Raw genomic sequence first — 18,852 nt, forward strand, 5'->3', positions numbered from 1 at the left:
TCCGCACCTGATGTGTGCCGTTGGGTGCCTCCTTCCTGCGGTGATGGCTGCTGGTTGCTCGTGCACTGGTGGGGGGCATTGCCTTGTGGCTTGCACTGTCCGATGGGGGGCGGGGCCTGGGCTGCTGTCCTTGCACCGGCTGGGGCTGTGCGGTCCTGCTAAGCTGTGGCCGGTTTGTGGGCTGAGGTGGGGGGGTGATGGGAGAGGATGATGGCGGGGGGCCTTGGGGTTGGGGGTAGGGGTTGGTGGCGGGATGCGCTGGGTGCTCGGGTCCTTGGGGCTTTCTTGGATGTGTATATGGGGGGTGGTAGCTGCTTCTCTGCTTGGAATCTCGGGGGCGTCTGGGGGGCTGCTTGGCTGTGGGATGGTGGCCTGGGGCTCCTTGGCCCCCACTCTTTCTGCTGGCCTGGCTGCATCTGCGGGCCCGGGGCGGTGCCTGGGTTTGTAGTAGCGGTTTTTGCACATACACTGGTCTACAATGCACTGGCACGCCTTGGAATGTGGGATAAATCTCGTAATGGGCTTAACTTTAGACATGTTGATCCTAAATACCTGCTTCAGGTATTACCACGCACTCCTTCCCTCTGTCCACAGCCACCACCATCATAGCTAAGCTTCACACTTGTCACCAGACTGGCTTGATTACACAACATATTAAGCACAATATGTTCTACTACAACTTCACATCTCACTCTCACTTTAAAATAGTAAATTCTTCCCCACCCTTTCTATTTCCTGCCTTGAGTCTCTCCTCCCTGTGTCCTTCCCCCTCCACCACCATCCCCCCCATCGAGGTGTAACACTGCTCTCCCTTTATATATCCTCCCTATAATAAAATGTTTCTTAACCTTCCATAGGGTGTTTTAAATGCATCTTTGTTCATATATATAAAGCAGACTTTTTGTACCATTTGAAGGGAACAAATGGTTAAAAAATCCTGTTGGTGAAGCCTGTACATGTTCTAAAAGGAATAGGAGGAAGTATATAATTATATGATTTATACATATTTATATATATATATATATATAATATCTAGTACTATACATATCATCTTCTTATAATATACACCTATTTACACTATAAATATACATATAAACAGTATATACACATAATTCATTGATATATATCTGTATAATTATTTAATTCATGTGATCAACTATACATTCATCTGTCCACACATACTCAAGTAAATACACACATATTTACAATTTTATCCCTTTAACACTTATGCTTAGAGAAGGTAAACTTTATGTATTTGTGTTTAAATCGCTTTAAATTCAGACATAAATATATATATATATATATATATATATATATATATATATATATATATATATGTGTGTGTGTTTGTGTGTGTGTGTTCGTGTGTTCAAGGACCAGGAAGCACCTCACACCTGGACCTGGACCTGGACCCAGCTGTGTGTCCTTTAGAAGTGACCAGTCCATGCACAGACCCATTAACTTCAAAGATGGTCCATCTACTGACCCACAGTGAGTCCACATAAAGAAGGTTGCTGGTTGTCTTCCTGATGGTCCAGGGGCCTCATTTATTGATCCGTTCATAGAACTGGTTCTAAATATGTTCAGACCAATGAAATGTAGAATGTGCACCAGTACAAAAAGAATCAGTATTTATGAAGCGTGTGGACAGAGGTCGTACACACAGCAGTGTTGATTCATCTCTCAGTCCATGTGGACTAAAGTGTCAATCACTTTTCTTTGTTTTCACACTAAATACAGTCACCAACTATTTCCTCAGTCACTAGTTATTATTATTAATAATTATACATTATTATAATTAGTTCAGTGCAGTGCCTCTGGATTGGCAGACCGGGGTGGTGGTCCCCCTTTTTAAGAAGGGGGACCGGAGGGTGTGTTCCAATTATAGAGGGATCACACTCATCAGCCTCCCCGGTAAGGTCTATTCAGGGGTACTGGAGAGGAGGGTCCGCCGGATAGTTGAACCTCGGATTCAGGAGGAGCAATGTGGTTTTCGTCCTGGCCGTGGAACTGTGGACTAGCTCTATACCCTCAGCAGGGTCCTTGAGGGGTCATGGGAATTTGCCCAACCAGTCCACATGTGTTTTGTGGACCTGGAAAAGGCATTTGACCGTGTCCCTCGGGGATTCCTGTGGGGGGTCCTCCGGGAGTATGGGGTATCGAACCTCCTGATAGGAGCTGTTCGTTCCCTGTATGACCGGAGTCAGAGTCTGGTCCGCATTGCCGGCAGTAAGTCGAAATCGTTTCCGGTGAGGGTTGGACTCCGCCAGGGCTGCCCTTTGTCACCGATTCTGTTCATAACTTTTATGGACAGAATTTCTAGGCGCAGTCAGGGCGTTGAGGGGGTCCGGTTCGGGGGCCTCAGTATTGCATCACTGCTTTTTGCAGATGATGTGGTCCTGTTGGCTCCAACATACCGTGACCTTCAACTCTCACTGGATCGGTTCGCAGCCGAGTGTGAAGCGGCCGGAATGAGAATCAGCACCTCCAAATCCGAGTCCATGGTTCTCGACCGGAAAAAGGTGGAGTGCCTTCTCCGGGTTGGAGATGAGGTTCTGCCCCAGGTGGAGGAGTTCAAGTACCTCGGGGTCTTGTTCACGAGTGAGGGAAGGATGGAGCGAGAGATCGACAGGCGGATTGGTGCGGCGTCTGCAGTTATGCAGAGTCTGCACCAGTCCGTCATTGTGAAAAGGGAGCTGAGCCAAAAAGCAAAGTTCTCGATTTACAGGTCGGTCTACGTTCCAACCCTCACCTATGGTCATGAACTTTGGGTCATGACCGAAAGAACAAGATCACGGGTACAAGCGGCCGAAATGAGTTTCCTCCGTAGGGTGGCTGGGCTCTCCCTTAGAGATAGGGTGAGAAGCTCAGTCATTCGGGAGGGGCTCAAAGTAGAGTCGCTGCTCCTCCGCATCGAGAAGAGCCAGATGAGGTGGCTCGGGCACCTAATTAGGATGCCCCCTGAACGCCTCCCTAGTGAGGCGTTCAGGGCACGTCCCTCCGGAAGGAGGCCCCGGGGAAGACCCAGGACACGCTGGAGAGACTATGTCACTCGGCTGGCCTGGGAACGTCTCGGGGTCCCCCCGGAAGAGCTGGAGGAAGTGGCCGGGGAGAGGGAAGTCTGGGCCTCCCTGCTGGGGATGCTGCCCCCGCGACCCGGAAACGGCTAAGCGGGAGAAGATGGATGGATGGATGGATGGATGGATAATTAGTTCACCACCTGATAAACACTAAACTTTTACAGCACATTTTTCAAACACTAACACACTTTAGGACCAATGCTTGTTAACAATATAAAATAAACTGTATTAATCTCTGATCAATGAATGGATCATATACTGTGTGGTAAACAGAGGAGATAAACACGTATTTTTATATAAACATATTATTACTGATGGTTTAAACACATGGAGACTGTGATCATCTCAATAAAAAGTACAGGATACTTTTCAGTTTTTTATTGATAACAATCATTGGTGGAAAGTGAAGTCACATGATCTAAACTCTAACACATGTCCATCTGTCCAAAGCACAAATGTTGTTAATTACTGTAAATGACTGATTTAGTCTTTATTACATCATATACAATCATTTAGAACCATCAAAGATCTTATTTTATAATCAAACCTGACATAAATCATTCAAAGTTAAAGATCAGATGTATTTAATGTAATTATATTTGTTGTTAGTATTGTGTAGTTCAGTGTGTGTTTCCATGGTAACACTATGTGTTAGTGTTGTGGTTCAATGAGCTTCTGTTGAGACGTGTATGAAGTGTTTAGTTGATGATGAGATTAACTGTTGATCTGAGATCATGATGGACATGTGTTAGAGTTTAGATCATGTGACTTCACTTTGCACCAACGATTGTTAGCAACAAAAAAAAACTGTAAGACACGCCTCCAATTGACCCTATATGGTAGCAGCATTACTTTAAGAATGTGTGAACAGTGTGTGTGTGTGTGTGTGTGTGTGTGTGTATGGGAGCAGCTTCAGGTTGGACTGGTTCTACATATTTTATCCAGTGAAGTAATGAGGGTGTGTTAGAGTCTCAGCATGTGACCAAACAAGCAGTAAAAACTACTCATGTTGGTGGTTAAAGTTACCAACAAATGGTTTATCAGGTTATCAGTGAAGCTGTGCTTAAAAACAAGGTACGTTATGTTATGAATGAAAAAATATAATAGTTTTGGTAACACTTTAGATTAAGGAACATCTATTAACCATTAATTAGTTGCTTATTAGCATTAGTAACATATTGGTTATTAATTAGTCATATTAAGTACTTATCAAGTACATATAATGCCTTATTCTTATTAATGCCTTATTATACACTTAATGGCAGTCTCACAGTCCAAACATGGTAGCATGTTGAGGTCATAATTCATATACAACAACTTCCTTACTTACTACTAATAAGTAATAATTCTGAGTTTATTGAGGGAAAACTCTTATTTAATGGCTTACTGGTTGTATATTAAGGCCATGCAGAATAAGGCATCATTAAGTATTTAATAATGACTAATTAAGAGTCAGTATGTTTAGTAAATGGAATGCTAATAAGCAACTATTTAATGGTTAGTAGGTGTTCCCTAAAACTAAAGTTTTACCATTTGATTTATTTCAAGATCTTAATTTTATATAAATGACTATAAAATGACAAAACAACAAAAGTGTACAACAATTATTACAACGTTGCTGAAAACTGAACGTAGTGGGCACCATCGCTCCGTAGGGGAGCTAAACTACAACGTTGGGGGTCCCTACGCGCAACAGCACTGGAGAGAACCCTGGAAATGTTACTTTTTTTCCACAAAATATTTTAAACAGAATTTTACAAATATTTCTGTAAGGTTTTTTTCTGTCCTTTCTATTCAGATCATTGAATTCAACAGATCTGAGGACAGATGACAACAATAATACTTTTTCTCAGTGTAATTTATTCTTAGAGTTAGGGTTAGATTAGAGTTAAATTATATGTAATGTATGAGACTTGTGAGTGTTTGATGAATAGTTTGTTGAACTCAGCACTAAACATTAAATTCAAATGAAGATAGGTAGCAGCGGTGCTGTTGGATGCTGTTGGATGTCACGTTCAACACTGCAGATGCTCCAGGGGCAGGTGATCAGTGATGGAGGTGTAGAACTGATCATCTCCTGATAATGTGATAGTGTTGATGGGTTTAGTTCCTCCTGCTCTGCTCTGTGACTGATCAGCCTTTCTGGGAGCCAATGACCTCAGGTTGGTTAGGGGGGGTCATTAGCCCCAGCTTCAGTACGTAACCGTATCCCTCTATGACCCATAGAGATGTTGTAATAAATCATCAGAGGGTGATCAATCATTTCTAATCATTGTAACACTCACCAATGGAGGCTCAGACAGCAGCTGGATGTGCACTGGGATGGCTTTAGTGCACGTTGTCTGTCGCTCCAACATTTACAATCACAGCATTAATCAGTCACTATATTTTGGGGGAGGAGCCACAGATCAGCTCCATCTTTAGACGTTCTCCTGCAGAGAGCACGGCTCTCCAAATCCTCCAATAGTTGACGATAAGCCATGTCAGCACATTCTAAGTGTTCTTTTCAGCTTGTCCTGTCAACGCTGTGTTTATAACCTGTTACACCATTTACTCACACCATGAACTATATTATTATATTAATAACTTTTATTAATTAGAGCAAACAGAACACATGAGGTTTGACATTGATGAACACTCATAGACTCTGTGTTCTATCTGTAGTTTCACTGTATGGGGCCATTATTGTAACAAAACTATGTGTGTGTGTGTAACACAATCTGTGTGTAGAATTAGGATTTATTAACATAGTTGTCTGTGTGTAATTCATTCTGTGTGTCTGTAATCACATCTGTATGTGTGTGTCATCAAACCAGGACATTCTATTGGCTGTCTCTGTACATGTGACTTTTGGAACACATTTGGAAAATAGCCAACTTTTAACTTGTAACTCCTATAATATCACTAGAAACCAGCAGTTGTCACTGGTACCAAGTGACTGACCCTCCAACTGGAGGCATATATTATATACCTATGTCATATAATATAACTTATAACATATCACTTATTAATAAAATGTGTTTATAACCAAACCACCTCCAACAACACAAAAGAAGAAGTCAAAGACAGAACAAACACATACGACACCAATCCATGTACTGTTTGTTCTTTGGTTATTTATTTAGTGTAGGAAGAGGACCAGAGATAAACACTGATTTCCCACATCTTTAAAACATTAAAGAGAAGGTTAAACTCACTCATGGTTCTCATTGATTCACATTGTTGTTTGTTCCTACGTGTAACACTATTTCAGTAACAGTTGGTGGCAGCGTGGGTAACATTTGGTTCAGTTTGTCTCAGATAGTGTGAACTGTAGCACCTGGAATACAGTGTGTGATGTCATTAAATAATCTGGTGTTCCTAGTTATTGAATCACCAATAATGAGTGACTAGGAATGTGTGTGAACCTGTTACACTGACCAGGAACGTCTGATGGTGAGAGGGTCACTGATGGCTGCTGGGGACCCTCCGTCGTCGGGGTCGGCCGGTGTGGAAGCGGTGTTTGTTGATGTCTGTAGGGCTGTACGTGGAACCAGAGTGTCTCTGTACTGCTGCTCTGAGAAGTTTTAGATGGGCTATGGAGGATTTGGACTGATGGGAATTCAGTCCCTGTAGTGGTGGAGACGTTTTCCTGGTGGTTGTTTCAGTCGCTCAATTGGACTGAGTTTGTCTCCATTTTCGTATGAGAGGGCTTCAAAACGATTATGGAGAGTAATCAGAAGAGGGACAATATAAATAAATAATTTCACAGTATTTTCCACCTTTAATGTGACCTATAACCTGTACAATGCAATTGAAAAACAAACTGAAACGTTTTAGGGAGATTAAGTAAAAATAAAAAAAAACTGAGAGAATGAGGTTGTTAAAGTGTCCACACCCTCTTATACAGACCCTTTATTAAAAAAAAAATTGAATGTCATGGAAAAGTTGTTTAATTTCCATAATTTCATTCAAAAAGTTAAACTTTCATAGATTATAGATTCAGGGTTCACAGTTTAAACAATTTCAAGTATTTATTTTTTTTATTTTTATTCCAATGAAGTGCTAAGAGCCCACACATGTCAGCCTAGAGCATCTTGCTTGGCTGCACAATGACACACATGGTGGTTTGACCATGTCCTTCACCTACCTCCTGACCATTTGACGAAAGCTATTCTACAGTTTGAACCAAGGGCAGCAGGTTGGAGACAACCAGGAGGCAAGCCCCGCCCACAATGGGTCAATATCATAGCAGGCGATCTCAGACAACACAAACTTGTTGTGGAGGATGCAGATCTGCTGGTACGGGACCGCCAGCTTTAGAAGAAATTGGTTCACCTGGACCGCCCTCACCGCAGGAGCCTTAGTTAATTAGTTTTATATGTGTATGGTGTTTTCATGTTTATTTATTATTTTTATATTTATATTGTGTTTTAAATGTTTGCCCTATTTAGTGTGGTGTGTTAAAAAGCCAGAAAGAAAAGTGGCCCATTGAGAGTGGTAAGCACCCCCAACAAAAATAAAAAAAAAAATCAATTTTGATGGATTATGTTTGTTATTTGAAGTGGTGTTGATGTAAATCTCAGCAAACAGTGGAAGGTGAAAGAGAAAAGGCTTTGTAGGAATGGTCTCCAGTGTGTAGGTGAGTCTTAGACAGCGTGTGATCTTCAGATTTATGAAGGATTGAAGACAAATAAAGCCTCAGTCTAACAGACTTGTTCTCCTGTTCAGTGGAAACATGCTGAGATGTTCCACACGTGAGCTGAGCTCCAAAGGCTGCTCCACACTCACTGCACTGTGGCTCTGCAGGACATCACCCACTGTTACTGATGTTCACATGATGTTAGCAGAGCTTCCTGTGCTTTCCTCCAGCTGCTCCTCAGCATGTCTGAGTGTTTGTGTCTTCTCCACAGCAGCTTGGAGGGTGTGGATGGTTCCTCTGGAGCTGAGCCTGACTCCATCTTTACGGTGTGTACGTCTACAAAGACACTAAACCTGTGTCAGCCTGAGATCAAACCACTGTACACACACACACACACACACACACACACACACACACACACACACACACACACACACACACACACACACACACACAGACACACACACACACACACACACACACACACGCACACACACACACACACACACACACACACACACACACAGATGATTGGAGCAGGCCTTCACTCATCACCTTTAATGTGTTTGTGTTCCAGCTGCTGGAGGACAACATCATCAGCTTTGTTAAGGCTGAACTCAAACACATGCAGAAGATTGTGGATGGAGATGATCCAGAGTGCTCAGAGAGTCAGATGGAGGGTGAAGATGAGGAGCAGAGGAGGAGCAGGGAGGCCTTTCTGAACATCACAGTGTATTTCCTGAAGAGGATGAAGCAGGAGGAGCTGGCTGAGCGTCTGCAGAGCAGTAAGAGCATGTGAACATCTTCACTGTGAGGAACATCACATGAAGGACACAAAGCTGGCTTTTCTTTTTCAAAGCATGATTCAATCAGTCACATTTAATCTGAGGAACCATCCAGACTGAGAACATCACACACTTTGATCTCCAATGTTCAAACCTGCTCTGACTTCTCCACTCTAACATTAAGTTTGTCTTCATTCAGGAACAAAGGCTCCTCAATACAAACGTGAGCTGAAGTCCAAGTTGAAGAAGAAATTCCAGTGTGTGTCTGAGGGCGTGGCTAAAGCAGGAAGTCCAACCCTCCTGAAGGAGATCTTCACAGAGCTCTACATCACAGAGGGAGGGAGTGTAGAGGTCAACCAGGAACATGAGGTCATGCAGATAGAAACAGCATCCAGGAGATCAGACACAGCAGAAAGAGCCATCACACTTGAAGAGCTCTTTAAAGCCCCTCCTGGAAGACCTCGACCAATCAGGACAGTGATGACAAAGGGCGTGGCTGGCATTGGGAAAACACTCTTAACACACAAGTTCACTGTGGACTGGGCTGAAGACAAAGCCCAGCAGGAGGTCCACTTCACATTCCCACTGACCTTCAGAGAGCTGAACGTGCTGAGGGGGAGGAGCTTCAGCTTGGTGGGACTTGTTGATAACTTCTTCTCTGGAAGCAAAGAAGCAGGAATCTGCAGCTTCCAGGACTTCCTGGTTTTGTTCATCTTGGATGGTCTGGATGAGTGTCGGCTCCCCCTGGACTTCCTCAGCACTCAGACCCTGACTGATGTCTCAGAGTCCACCTCAGTGGAGGTTCTGCTGATAAACCTCATCAGAGGAGAACTGCTTCCCTCAGCCCGCCTCTGGATAACCACACGGCCTGCAGCAGCCAATCAGATCCCTCCTGAATTTGTGGACATGGTCACAGAGGTTAGAGGGTTCACTGACCTTCAGAAGGACGAGTACTTCAGGAAGAGGTCCACAGATGAGGAGCAGGTCAGCAGGATCATGTCCCACATCAGGACGTGTCGTAGCCTCCACATCATGTGCCACATCCCGCTCTTCTGCTGGATCACTGCTACAGTTCTGGAGGACGTGTTGAAGAGTAGAGAGGAGAGAGAGCTGCCCAGGACTCTGACTCAGATCTACAGCCATTATGTGGTCCTTCAGAACAAAGTCAAGATGGTGAAGTTTGATGGAGGAGCTGCCACAGATCCACACTGGAATCCACAGAGCAGGAAGATGATAGAGTCTCTGGGAAAATTGGCTTTTGAGCAGCTGCAGAAAGGAAAGCTGATCTTCTATGAGAGTGACCTGACAGAGTGTGGCATGGACCTCAGCGCAGCCTCAGTGTGCTCAGGGGTGTTCACACAGGTCTTCAGAGAGGAGAGCAGCCTGTACCAGGACAAGGTGTTCACCTTCATCCACCTGAGCCTTCAGGAGTTTCTGGCTGCTCTTCATGTCCATCAGACGTTCATCAGCTCTAAAGTCAATCTTCTGGAGAACTCATGGATGTCTAAATTCAAACAAACTTTTAACCTTCCCCATAGTGGAGGTCAGCCTGACTTAAAACTTCTCCATCAAAGTGCTGTTGACGAGGCCTTACGGAGTCCAAATGGACACTTGGACTTGTTCCTCCGCTTCCTGCTGGGTCTTTCACTGCCAACCAATCAGAGGCTCCTACAAGGCCTGCTGACACAGACAGGAAGTGACTCACAGACCAATCAGATAACAGTTAAATACATCAAGGAGAAGCTGAGTGAGAGTTTCTCCACAGAGAGAAGCATTAACCTGTTCCACTGTCTGAATGAAGTGAATGATCACTCTCTGCTGGAGCAGATCCAACAGTCCATGAGATCAGGAAGTCTCTCCACAGAGGAACTGTCTCCTGCTCAGTGGTCAGCTCTGGTCTTCATCTTACTGTCATCACAAGAACATCTGGATGTCTTTGACCTGAAAAGATTCTCTCCTTCAGAGGAAGCTTTTGTGAAGCTGCTCCCAGTGATCAAAGCCTCCAAGAAAGTTAAGTATGTGACTTTAGAAGAACATGTCTTTAATTATCTCACAGACAAACATCTGTAAGGTTTTTCTGATTCTTCATCAGGTTGAGTTCCTGTGGTCTCTCAGAGAGAAGCTGTGCAGCTCTGTCCTCAGTCCTCAGCTCTCAGTCCTCCAGTGTGAAACATCTGGACCTGAGTAACAATGATCTGCAGGATTCAGGAGTGAAGCTGCTGTGTGAAGGACTGAAGAGTCCTCACTGTAAACTGGACTCTCTCAGGTAAGTGAATCACATGTTCCATCAACATTGTCCTGTTCCTCGTCTCCTCACTTGTTTCCTGAGTTGTGGATGTTTTTCTGAATCCAGTCTGTCAGGTTGTGTCATCACAGAGGTGGGTGGGGCTTCTCTGGCAGCAGCTTTGAGCTCCAACTCCTCCAGTGTGAGAGAGCTGGACCTGAGCTACAACCATCCAGGAGACTCAGCAGTGAAGCTGCTCTCTCAGAGACTGAACACTCTGAGGTGAGACACATCACAGCAGCTCATCACATGTTCACATCAATCCCCATCACATGTGTGACAGAGAGCTGTATCAGAGGAATGTGATGAAGGTGTGAGAGGTGGGACACTAAAGGAGGAGGACTGGGACAGGTTAGAGGGATGAAGGACAGAGATAAGAAGGTAGTCAGGAGTGAGGAGAGGCTGATGGAGAACTATGAGGAGCTGATGAAGGAATGAGAGAGAAGATCAGAGGAGGTGGAACCAATCAGTGAGGATTGTGTTCATACAAAAATATAAATATAGCTTATGAAATTATGTTTTAATTATTGCTCTGACACAAGTTATCAAGTCAAAAAAGTCGAAATTTAGATATTTCAAATTGTAATTTCTATCTAATTCTATCCATGTCTAAATATTTATTTATCTATCTGAGGATATAAATACACATAAGGGTTTTAGTTGTGATATTTTTAGAACATAAAGAGAGGAAAATGACAATATTCTACACAGTTGTAACATAATATTCAAACTAACAGAGATTATTAAACAAGTAAGTGAATAAAAAAGAAAATAACTCAAAGAACTGAAAAGTAAATGAAATCATTAGAATAAAACAGTAATTAGAACAAAACAGAAATGTAACCAGGTGTTATGTTAATTTATGCCTCTACTAATATTTATATAGATTACAAGGGAACAGATTTGTGATTGTATTCATATCTTTATTACCTCTCTAAAGAGTCCTAGTTAAATCTATAGACCACGTACCATGTACAGTTCAGCCCCCCCACCTTTGATTAGACGTTTTAGGTGGTGAGGTTGTTTTTATAACCTCAGGTGATCAGCCACTGTTCTGCATTCTGGGCCAGGGTCTATATAGTATATATGATTCCTCAATATATGAAATAATGTTATCCATGTCTGTTATTAAGATCATTTGTTCATTTACCTTTTAACTAAAAAATATGAGTTTTATTCAAGCTACAAATGTAAAGTGTTGTGGAGTGATACACAAAAATAAAGTCAATCAACTCTATTCATCAGTAGAAAGAAAACAGTATGAAATCTATAAGTATGATATCCAAAAGTTATTCTAATTGTCATTTCAAAAATATCAACGTATGATCAACAAGGAAAACTTTTCAGTAATTCCTTAAAAAAAAAGATCCTAACCCATCTTAAATTATAAATATTTAAAGAATTAAACAAAAACTGGTATGTGTGTAAGTCTGTGTGTATATGTGTATGTATGTGTGTATGTATATATGTGTGCAAACAGCTATCCTTCTATCACATGATCACTCACTCAAAGACACGCCCTGGTACATTTTTCACTCACAACACGTTTCTCCCATACATGCTGTGTGTGTGTGTGTGTGTGTGTGTGTGTGTGTGTGTGTGTGTGTGTGGGTGTGTGTGTGTGTGTGTGTGTGGTTTCCACAATATCTTATTTAATCAATGTTTATATGTTGTAATTATTCTGTTGTGTAAGTGTTTATTTTCTAGGTCAAACAATGTTATTTTTATATTCTTTCTGTATCAGTTGTGAACAAGTTGTGTTGTGTGTTATCTAATGTTCTTTCTACCAGTTCACTGCAGTTCACACAAGATATAGTTTCATAATCATTCATTTCATTCATGTCAAAAAGAGGAGAAATTCATTTCTGGTTCATCTATTAAAGCTGTTTTAATTTAATATATGTTGATTTGGACATTTCTGATTTAAGATCGGAAAAACATTTGTTTGATGTGTGTTTTGTGTCTATGTTTATTATTATTAAATAATGTAATAATGTGAAAGTTGTGACTTTTTAGGACATTAGTGACTTTAAATGAAATATTCTAAATCAAACTAAAACATAAATATTGTTGTTTCATATTTTTTTCTTAGTCTTTATATATTTTAGCTTTAAAAATAAAATAATTACTGGTTTATGGAGGAGATGTTTTTATGTTAAACATTTCAAATCTAACTTTGAAACAAAGGCTGAACTTTTATAACAAAGTTTCTTAACCAAAATGTATTTTAGTTTATTTTCCTAATTTGATATTACAATTTAAGTTTTTTAGTTTGTTCAATAATTAGTATTTGATCTTATTTCAATAATGTTTTCGTTTTTTAATTAAACATGAGACAAATTACAGAATAATTAGCGCTATCTATAAAACCTTATGGGATTGAACATATAGTTTTGATTTAATGATTTCTAAATTGATGTGTTTCATGTTTACATACACCAGAAAACCATTAAGAGAGTAAATTATACTTCTGTGAATATGTATGGTTGTCTTATGTTTAATTATTATGTTTTTGAAATAATCACTATATACAGTCAAATCAATAGATCAAGTAAATTATTTGTTTACTATTAATCCCTTATTAAAAATAATCCCGTCTCTTTTAATTGTTCTATGGAATAATGTACTTTTACAAAGATATATGAAACAAAGAGGTTTGTTTATTCATTTATTTCTCATTGTAATGTATTAGAATTCATAAGACAAATGTATTTCTAAAGGGAGAATTATACTTTAGTGTGTGATATTATCCACATTCAAAAACTAAAAAGAATAAAAATATGTACGACTACCAAACTTATTTAAACTACAAGTTATAACTATTAAGAGCATTTTTACTTTATACATGAAGGACAAAGACATAAATATTAAAGAAAAAACCCATTTAAACAAATTAATTAATGTTTGATATTGATATTATTAACCCAATTAACTACTGTAATCCTATTAAACAACAGCAAAAACATAAACAAAGTTATTGTCCATGATCAGTATGTCAACTCTAATTAGAGGAAAAAGTAGAAATGAAAATAAAGTAAAACACACAAACAATTAATCATGAATGTCTAATACATTATTTAGTTTGAAATTAACTACGCGCACTCACACATTTAAATGCTGGAACATTCCTTTTGCACGTCAAATTTTAAATGGAAATAAATTTATTTAAAAAAAGATGATTTTTAAAGACTACATTTTGCTGCCACTAAGTCTTAAGTAGGTGTCCAGAGTGTCCCTATGATTCTAATTAATCTATATTTACCTTTTATTAACCTTTGTACAGGTTTGCTTTGTGTGTGTGTGTGTGTGTGTGTGTGTGTGTGTGTGTGTGTGTATATATATGTGTATATATATATATATATATATATATATATATATATATATATTTATATATATATATATATATATGGTAGCAAAAGTATGTCACAAACACAATATTCAATAAACCATTAAAATATAGTAGAACAGAGTTATAAAATACAAACAATGGATATGAAGTCATTAGTTTATTGCAGTTTTTTTCAATCTTAGGGTCAGCCTGGAATTAAATTGAGTTTAAATGTCTAGTAATTGGTGAAAAAATAGGTAAAAACTGTATAAAATTATATTTTTAAAGTTTTTTTTATTTATTGTTTTTCAAATACACAATACAAATACAGTAAAAATCAAATAACTGTATCCTATACTTAAACTTTCTCAAATATATAAATCTAGTTCAAATAAAATACAAAAAAATAAAGTTTATATCAGAATACTAGTGTAGTTTACAGGTGAAAAAAAGTGTAGATATTAAAAGTTACAGGAGGGGCCCAACAAGATGGTTTGTACCCAGGGCCCAAAATGTGGTGCTACGCCCCTGGTGCACACTCACAGCCAGGGTCTGTATCGCACAGACATCATCAGTTCTCAGATGAATATATGCACTATTAGCTAAACTTCACAATAACACTATAACAATGCAATAGATTAGATCAGCTGACATGAACCTGAGTCACTGCACCATCTATGTTTATGTCACGTGACTCCAAAATCCTTTTATGCACACCACAAGGAAATAATCTGACTTTTTAAACATTATTTAACAACTCTCCACATCCATTACACACAGAACACACAATCATAATAACACACTCCATCTCCATCACCACCACCTTGTAAAAATACTGTAGTGTGACGTGAAACTGTATGATTAGATATGAAAGTGTACGGTGGCACCATGCTCTTACTTTGAGCTGCAGTGAGGGTTGCCATGGTTACAGGTGTCCAGATGTGGAGGTGTGCTCTGGGGGCGTGGAGATAAAGTCTCTCATGAGGAAACAAATGTCCAGAGAGTTCAGAATCTGTGTGTGGGTGTGTATCAGAGAAAGGTGTGTGAGTCTTTTCTGGGTCATGATGCTGCGTACCCATGTCTTCAAAAGTCAACGTGAACCTGTGTTGATTAGGCCTCAAAATAATTATATTCAAATACAAAATACACGTAATAACCTACGTGTGTCAAAATCATTTCCCTAAATATTCATAATGAATTTATAAATTGTGTTAAATATTTTTCATAGACTACATTTAAACACCTACATTCTCACCAATAGGTGGAGCTGCAGCACCCCCAGCACCCCTACTTCCTGTGGCCCTGCTGAATATTCAGTTACTGTTGATCAACCTGATTTATGATGGTATTAATGTTTGTAAACACAGACAGATTAGATGTGATCAATACGTTAGATCACATGATCACATGAGTTCTGATTGGATTTCAGCCTAGGTGACCAAATAGTGTAAATATACATATATATAATAGTGTATAGTTAAGATCAGAGGAGGTGGAACCAATCAGTGAGGATGAAGAGAGGAACACTTTGAAGGAGATGAAGAAGGTGAAGCTGTTGAAGACAAACCAGTAGAAACATGGAGAGCTTGATGGAGATGGCATCAGGTTTCTGAGCAGCACTTTGGACTCTTTAGGTGTGTAAATCACTGCCTGTGTTTGCTCCTGCAGGGCGGACCATGGAGGAGAGCAGAGGATCAAAGCTGGTGTGAGGAAGTGTAAGTGTGTGTGTGTGTTCATTCAAAGTGTCCTCATGAAGCTCTGAGTGAATGAACATGTCAGTGATACAGAGACAATGAAGCATCACATGATCAACTGTTGTTTCTTTGTGTCTCATCAGATTTCTGTCACATTCACCTCGACACAAACTCCATCAACAGAAACCTCAGACTGTCTGACAACAACAGGACGGTGACATGTGTGTGGGAGGAGGAGCTTTATCCTGATCATCAGGACAGATTTGATCACTATCAGGTTCTGTGTAGTACTGGTCTGACTGGTCACTGTTACTGGGAGGTGGAGTGGAATGGAAATGTTTTTATAGCAGTGAGTTACAGAGGAATCAGTAGAAAAGGAGACAGTAATGATTGTGTGTTTGGATTTAATAATCAGTCCTGGAGACTGGAATGTTTCAGTGGTTTTTACTACTTCAGACACAATAACATAGACACACGTACCTCCTGTCCCTGTGGTTCCTCTGGTAGAGTAGGAGTGTATGTGGACTGTCCTGATGGACGTCTGTCCTTCTATGAAGTCTCCTCTGACTCTCTGACACTCATCCACACCGTCTGTACCTCCTTCACTGACACTCTGTATCCTGGGTTTGGGTTTTGGCTTGGTTCCTCAGTGTCTCTGAGTCCTCTGTGAGACAGACAGACAGACAGACAGACAGACAGACACAGGCAGGCTGACAGACCACATTGTTCTATGAGAAATGAAACAGTTGATTCCTATAATAAAGTGGTTTTATTTCTGAGTTGATGAATGTATTGATTAGAACATTGAACAGATTAGGATTATCAGGTGAAAAACCTTGAATTCTAACAAAAAAACAAACAAACATTTGTGTTCAACATTATTTTCTCACAAACCTTATAGTTACTTTAATTTAAGCTTCAAGACTAAACAACATTTAAATAGAAGGAGAAGCAAATGGACCATCACTTCATTGGAATTAATTCAATGTTAATATTCCTTAGACATGTAATGAAATATCTTCCAAACGTTCAGTTATAATTGACTGTTTTATTCTCTTTTTTAATAAACTTTAATACATTAATTCTAATAAAGTTTAAATTATTAAATGTCCCCCCAAACTCAATGTGTCCAATGTAATTTCATTGTAGTGTATAACATACATTACTTGGTCAATAAAGTTGATTCTGATTCTGATCTGATTCTGAATTAAGCTTTACCTAATTAACTTTACTATTTAACTTCAATGTTTTTTTAATTTTTAATTCAGTTTAACTACTTAATTTATTATTTAATAAAATTAGTTAAACGTTAAATAAATTAATCTTATTTGATGAATTAATGAATAATAATATCTGAACATTATAATTAAACAATTTATTTATTAACTGTTTAATTTTATTAGTTAAATGAACAATGATGAATATTTATTAAACATTAAGTAATGTAATAAGTTAAACTAAAGGATCCTGGGCCTCCTTCTAGTGGTCAAAGCTGCATCACCTCCACATTAAAGTCAATTCCTGTCTTTAGAGGTCCTTGTCTGTGTCCTAATAGTCCCTCCTATGTCCTTTCCTACCCACTTTTCCTTAACCCTCATAGATGACATCACAGGGTTAAGGAAAGGTGTTAGGAGAGGAGTTAGGAAAAGGCCATCACGTTTGTTTTGACAATCAGACACACTTCCACTAGGTGACGTAATAATCTGATGGTGGTGAAGGTTAGTGAAGTCTGTCGTGGTGAAAAAACTACACATTTCCTGAAATGGACAAAAAGCTCATTTTTAACACTTTCCACTGATATGTCATAAATCACAGGTTTGAATGTAAATCAAAGGAAAAGAGGTTACCATGGCTACGAGGAACTAAAGGTAAACTAAAGAACGTCACATTGAGAATAGTTGATCACACTCACCTTCTACTCACTAATATGAATTATGTTGAATAAAACATCATGTGGATAAAAATGTCTCTGATCCTTTTTCTAGAACCACAGACTGTCTGTTTTATGTCAGTTATAATCTGATAATATGTCTACATATAATACTGTAATATATGGGTTTTAGATTATGCGCCCTATCGCCCTCTATTGGTCGGCCTCCACTGTGTGTATGTTATTTGCAATGACCTGATGAAGGTTGTCAGACCAAAACCTTGGTGAATATAAAAAGAGTTTCTCAGATCTAAGTCTGCATTAAACCTGTTTTTGTTTGTACTTTAAATCTAAATCCCTTAAATCTAAAATAGTTAAATTGTAGCAGTAGTCAACATTCATCTGTCCACTTTCACAACCCCTTTATTCTAAATATTATCAGTGTTTATAATTGTATTAAATATGTTTTCATACAGTTCAAGCCTTTGAATGCTACCTTATTAAAATGTTTGTTGTGTTAATTTAAGTCGTGTTCTGATTTTGTTTGGTCACTGATTTTTTACTTCCTGTCAATTCCCTTTTAAAACTAATGACTTAAACTGTACAGAACACCATAATGCTTTGATCTAAATCATTTATTTATACATGTTGGTAAAACATTACATACATGATTGACCTCCCTTACCCCACAGTACTCCTCTACTGCTATAGGCTCCAGGTCAAGCCCCCACCACATGTGATCATGGAGCTTCATCAGCAGTGAGTCCATGATACACGTCCTGAACTTTCAGCGTAGAGATGTCTGGTAGAGTGTAGTTGATGCCTTTATATAAGTTACTTCTGTGAAAAACAACAAACAACACACAAACAAGTCATGTCATAAATAAGAAACATGTGTCATTAAAAGGTTGGTTACCATGGTAACTGCTTTGTACCACTTCTGTTCAGTGTCTGTACAGCTGAACACTGGGAGAACAGATGTAATCCTCAGCTGGGAGTAGTGGGCCGTCTGGTACGGTAGAGCTGCCACGTGGCTGCACAAGGCTGTACCTGCCACACAGGTGTACTGGTATCTCTGAATCTTCACTGGTTTGAATCCCTGAGCACAATCTGTAAACAATAGCACATGTTAGTTAGACAACAACATGTATTGGCTGTAAGTGTAATAATAGAAAGACAACATTAAATTA

General features: G+C 39.5%; 1 protein-coding gene across 1 annotated transcript; it reads left to right on the plus strand.

Moving 5' to 3' along the window:
* The first annotated feature begins 6,530 nt into the window (after nucleotides 1-6,530).
* On the plus strand, nucleotides 6,531-16,511 carry LOC114455683 (protein NLRC3-like). Its single transcript, XM_028437066.1, has 7 exons — nucleotides 6,531-6,602; nucleotides 8,288-8,486; nucleotides 8,686-10,501; nucleotides 10,579-10,752; nucleotides 10,840-10,992; nucleotides 15,767-15,813; nucleotides 15,936-16,511. Exons 1-7 carry the CDS (start codon nucleotides 6,531-6,533, stop codon nucleotides 16,460-16,462), a joined length of 2,988 nt encoding a protein of 995 aa, XP_028292867.1. The 3' UTR covers nucleotides 16,463-16,511.
* The last annotated feature ends 2,341 nt before the right edge of the window (nucleotides 16,512-18,852 follow it).

This window comes from Gouania willdenowi, chromosome 21 (assembly GCF_900634775.1).
Source record: "Gouania willdenowi chromosome 21, fGouWil2.1, whole genome shotgun sequence".
Classification (NCBI taxonomy): Eukaryota; Metazoa; Chordata; class Actinopteri; order Blenniiformes; family Gobiesocidae; genus Gouania; species Gouania willdenowi.

Coding starts and splice junctions, on each gene's coding strand:
- LOC114455683 (XM_028437066.1), top strand. CDS start 6,531: ATGGCTGCTGGGGACCCTCCGTCGTCGGGGTCGGCCGGTGTGGAAGCG. Junction 8,487..8,685: donor GGCTGAGCGTCTGCAGAGCA/GTAAGAGCATGT, acceptor GTCTTCATTCAG/GAACAAAGGCTCCTCAATAC. Junction 10,993..15,766: donor CAGAGACTGAACACTCTGAG/GTGAGACACATC, acceptor TTGCTCCTGCAG/GGCGGACCATGGAGGAGAGC.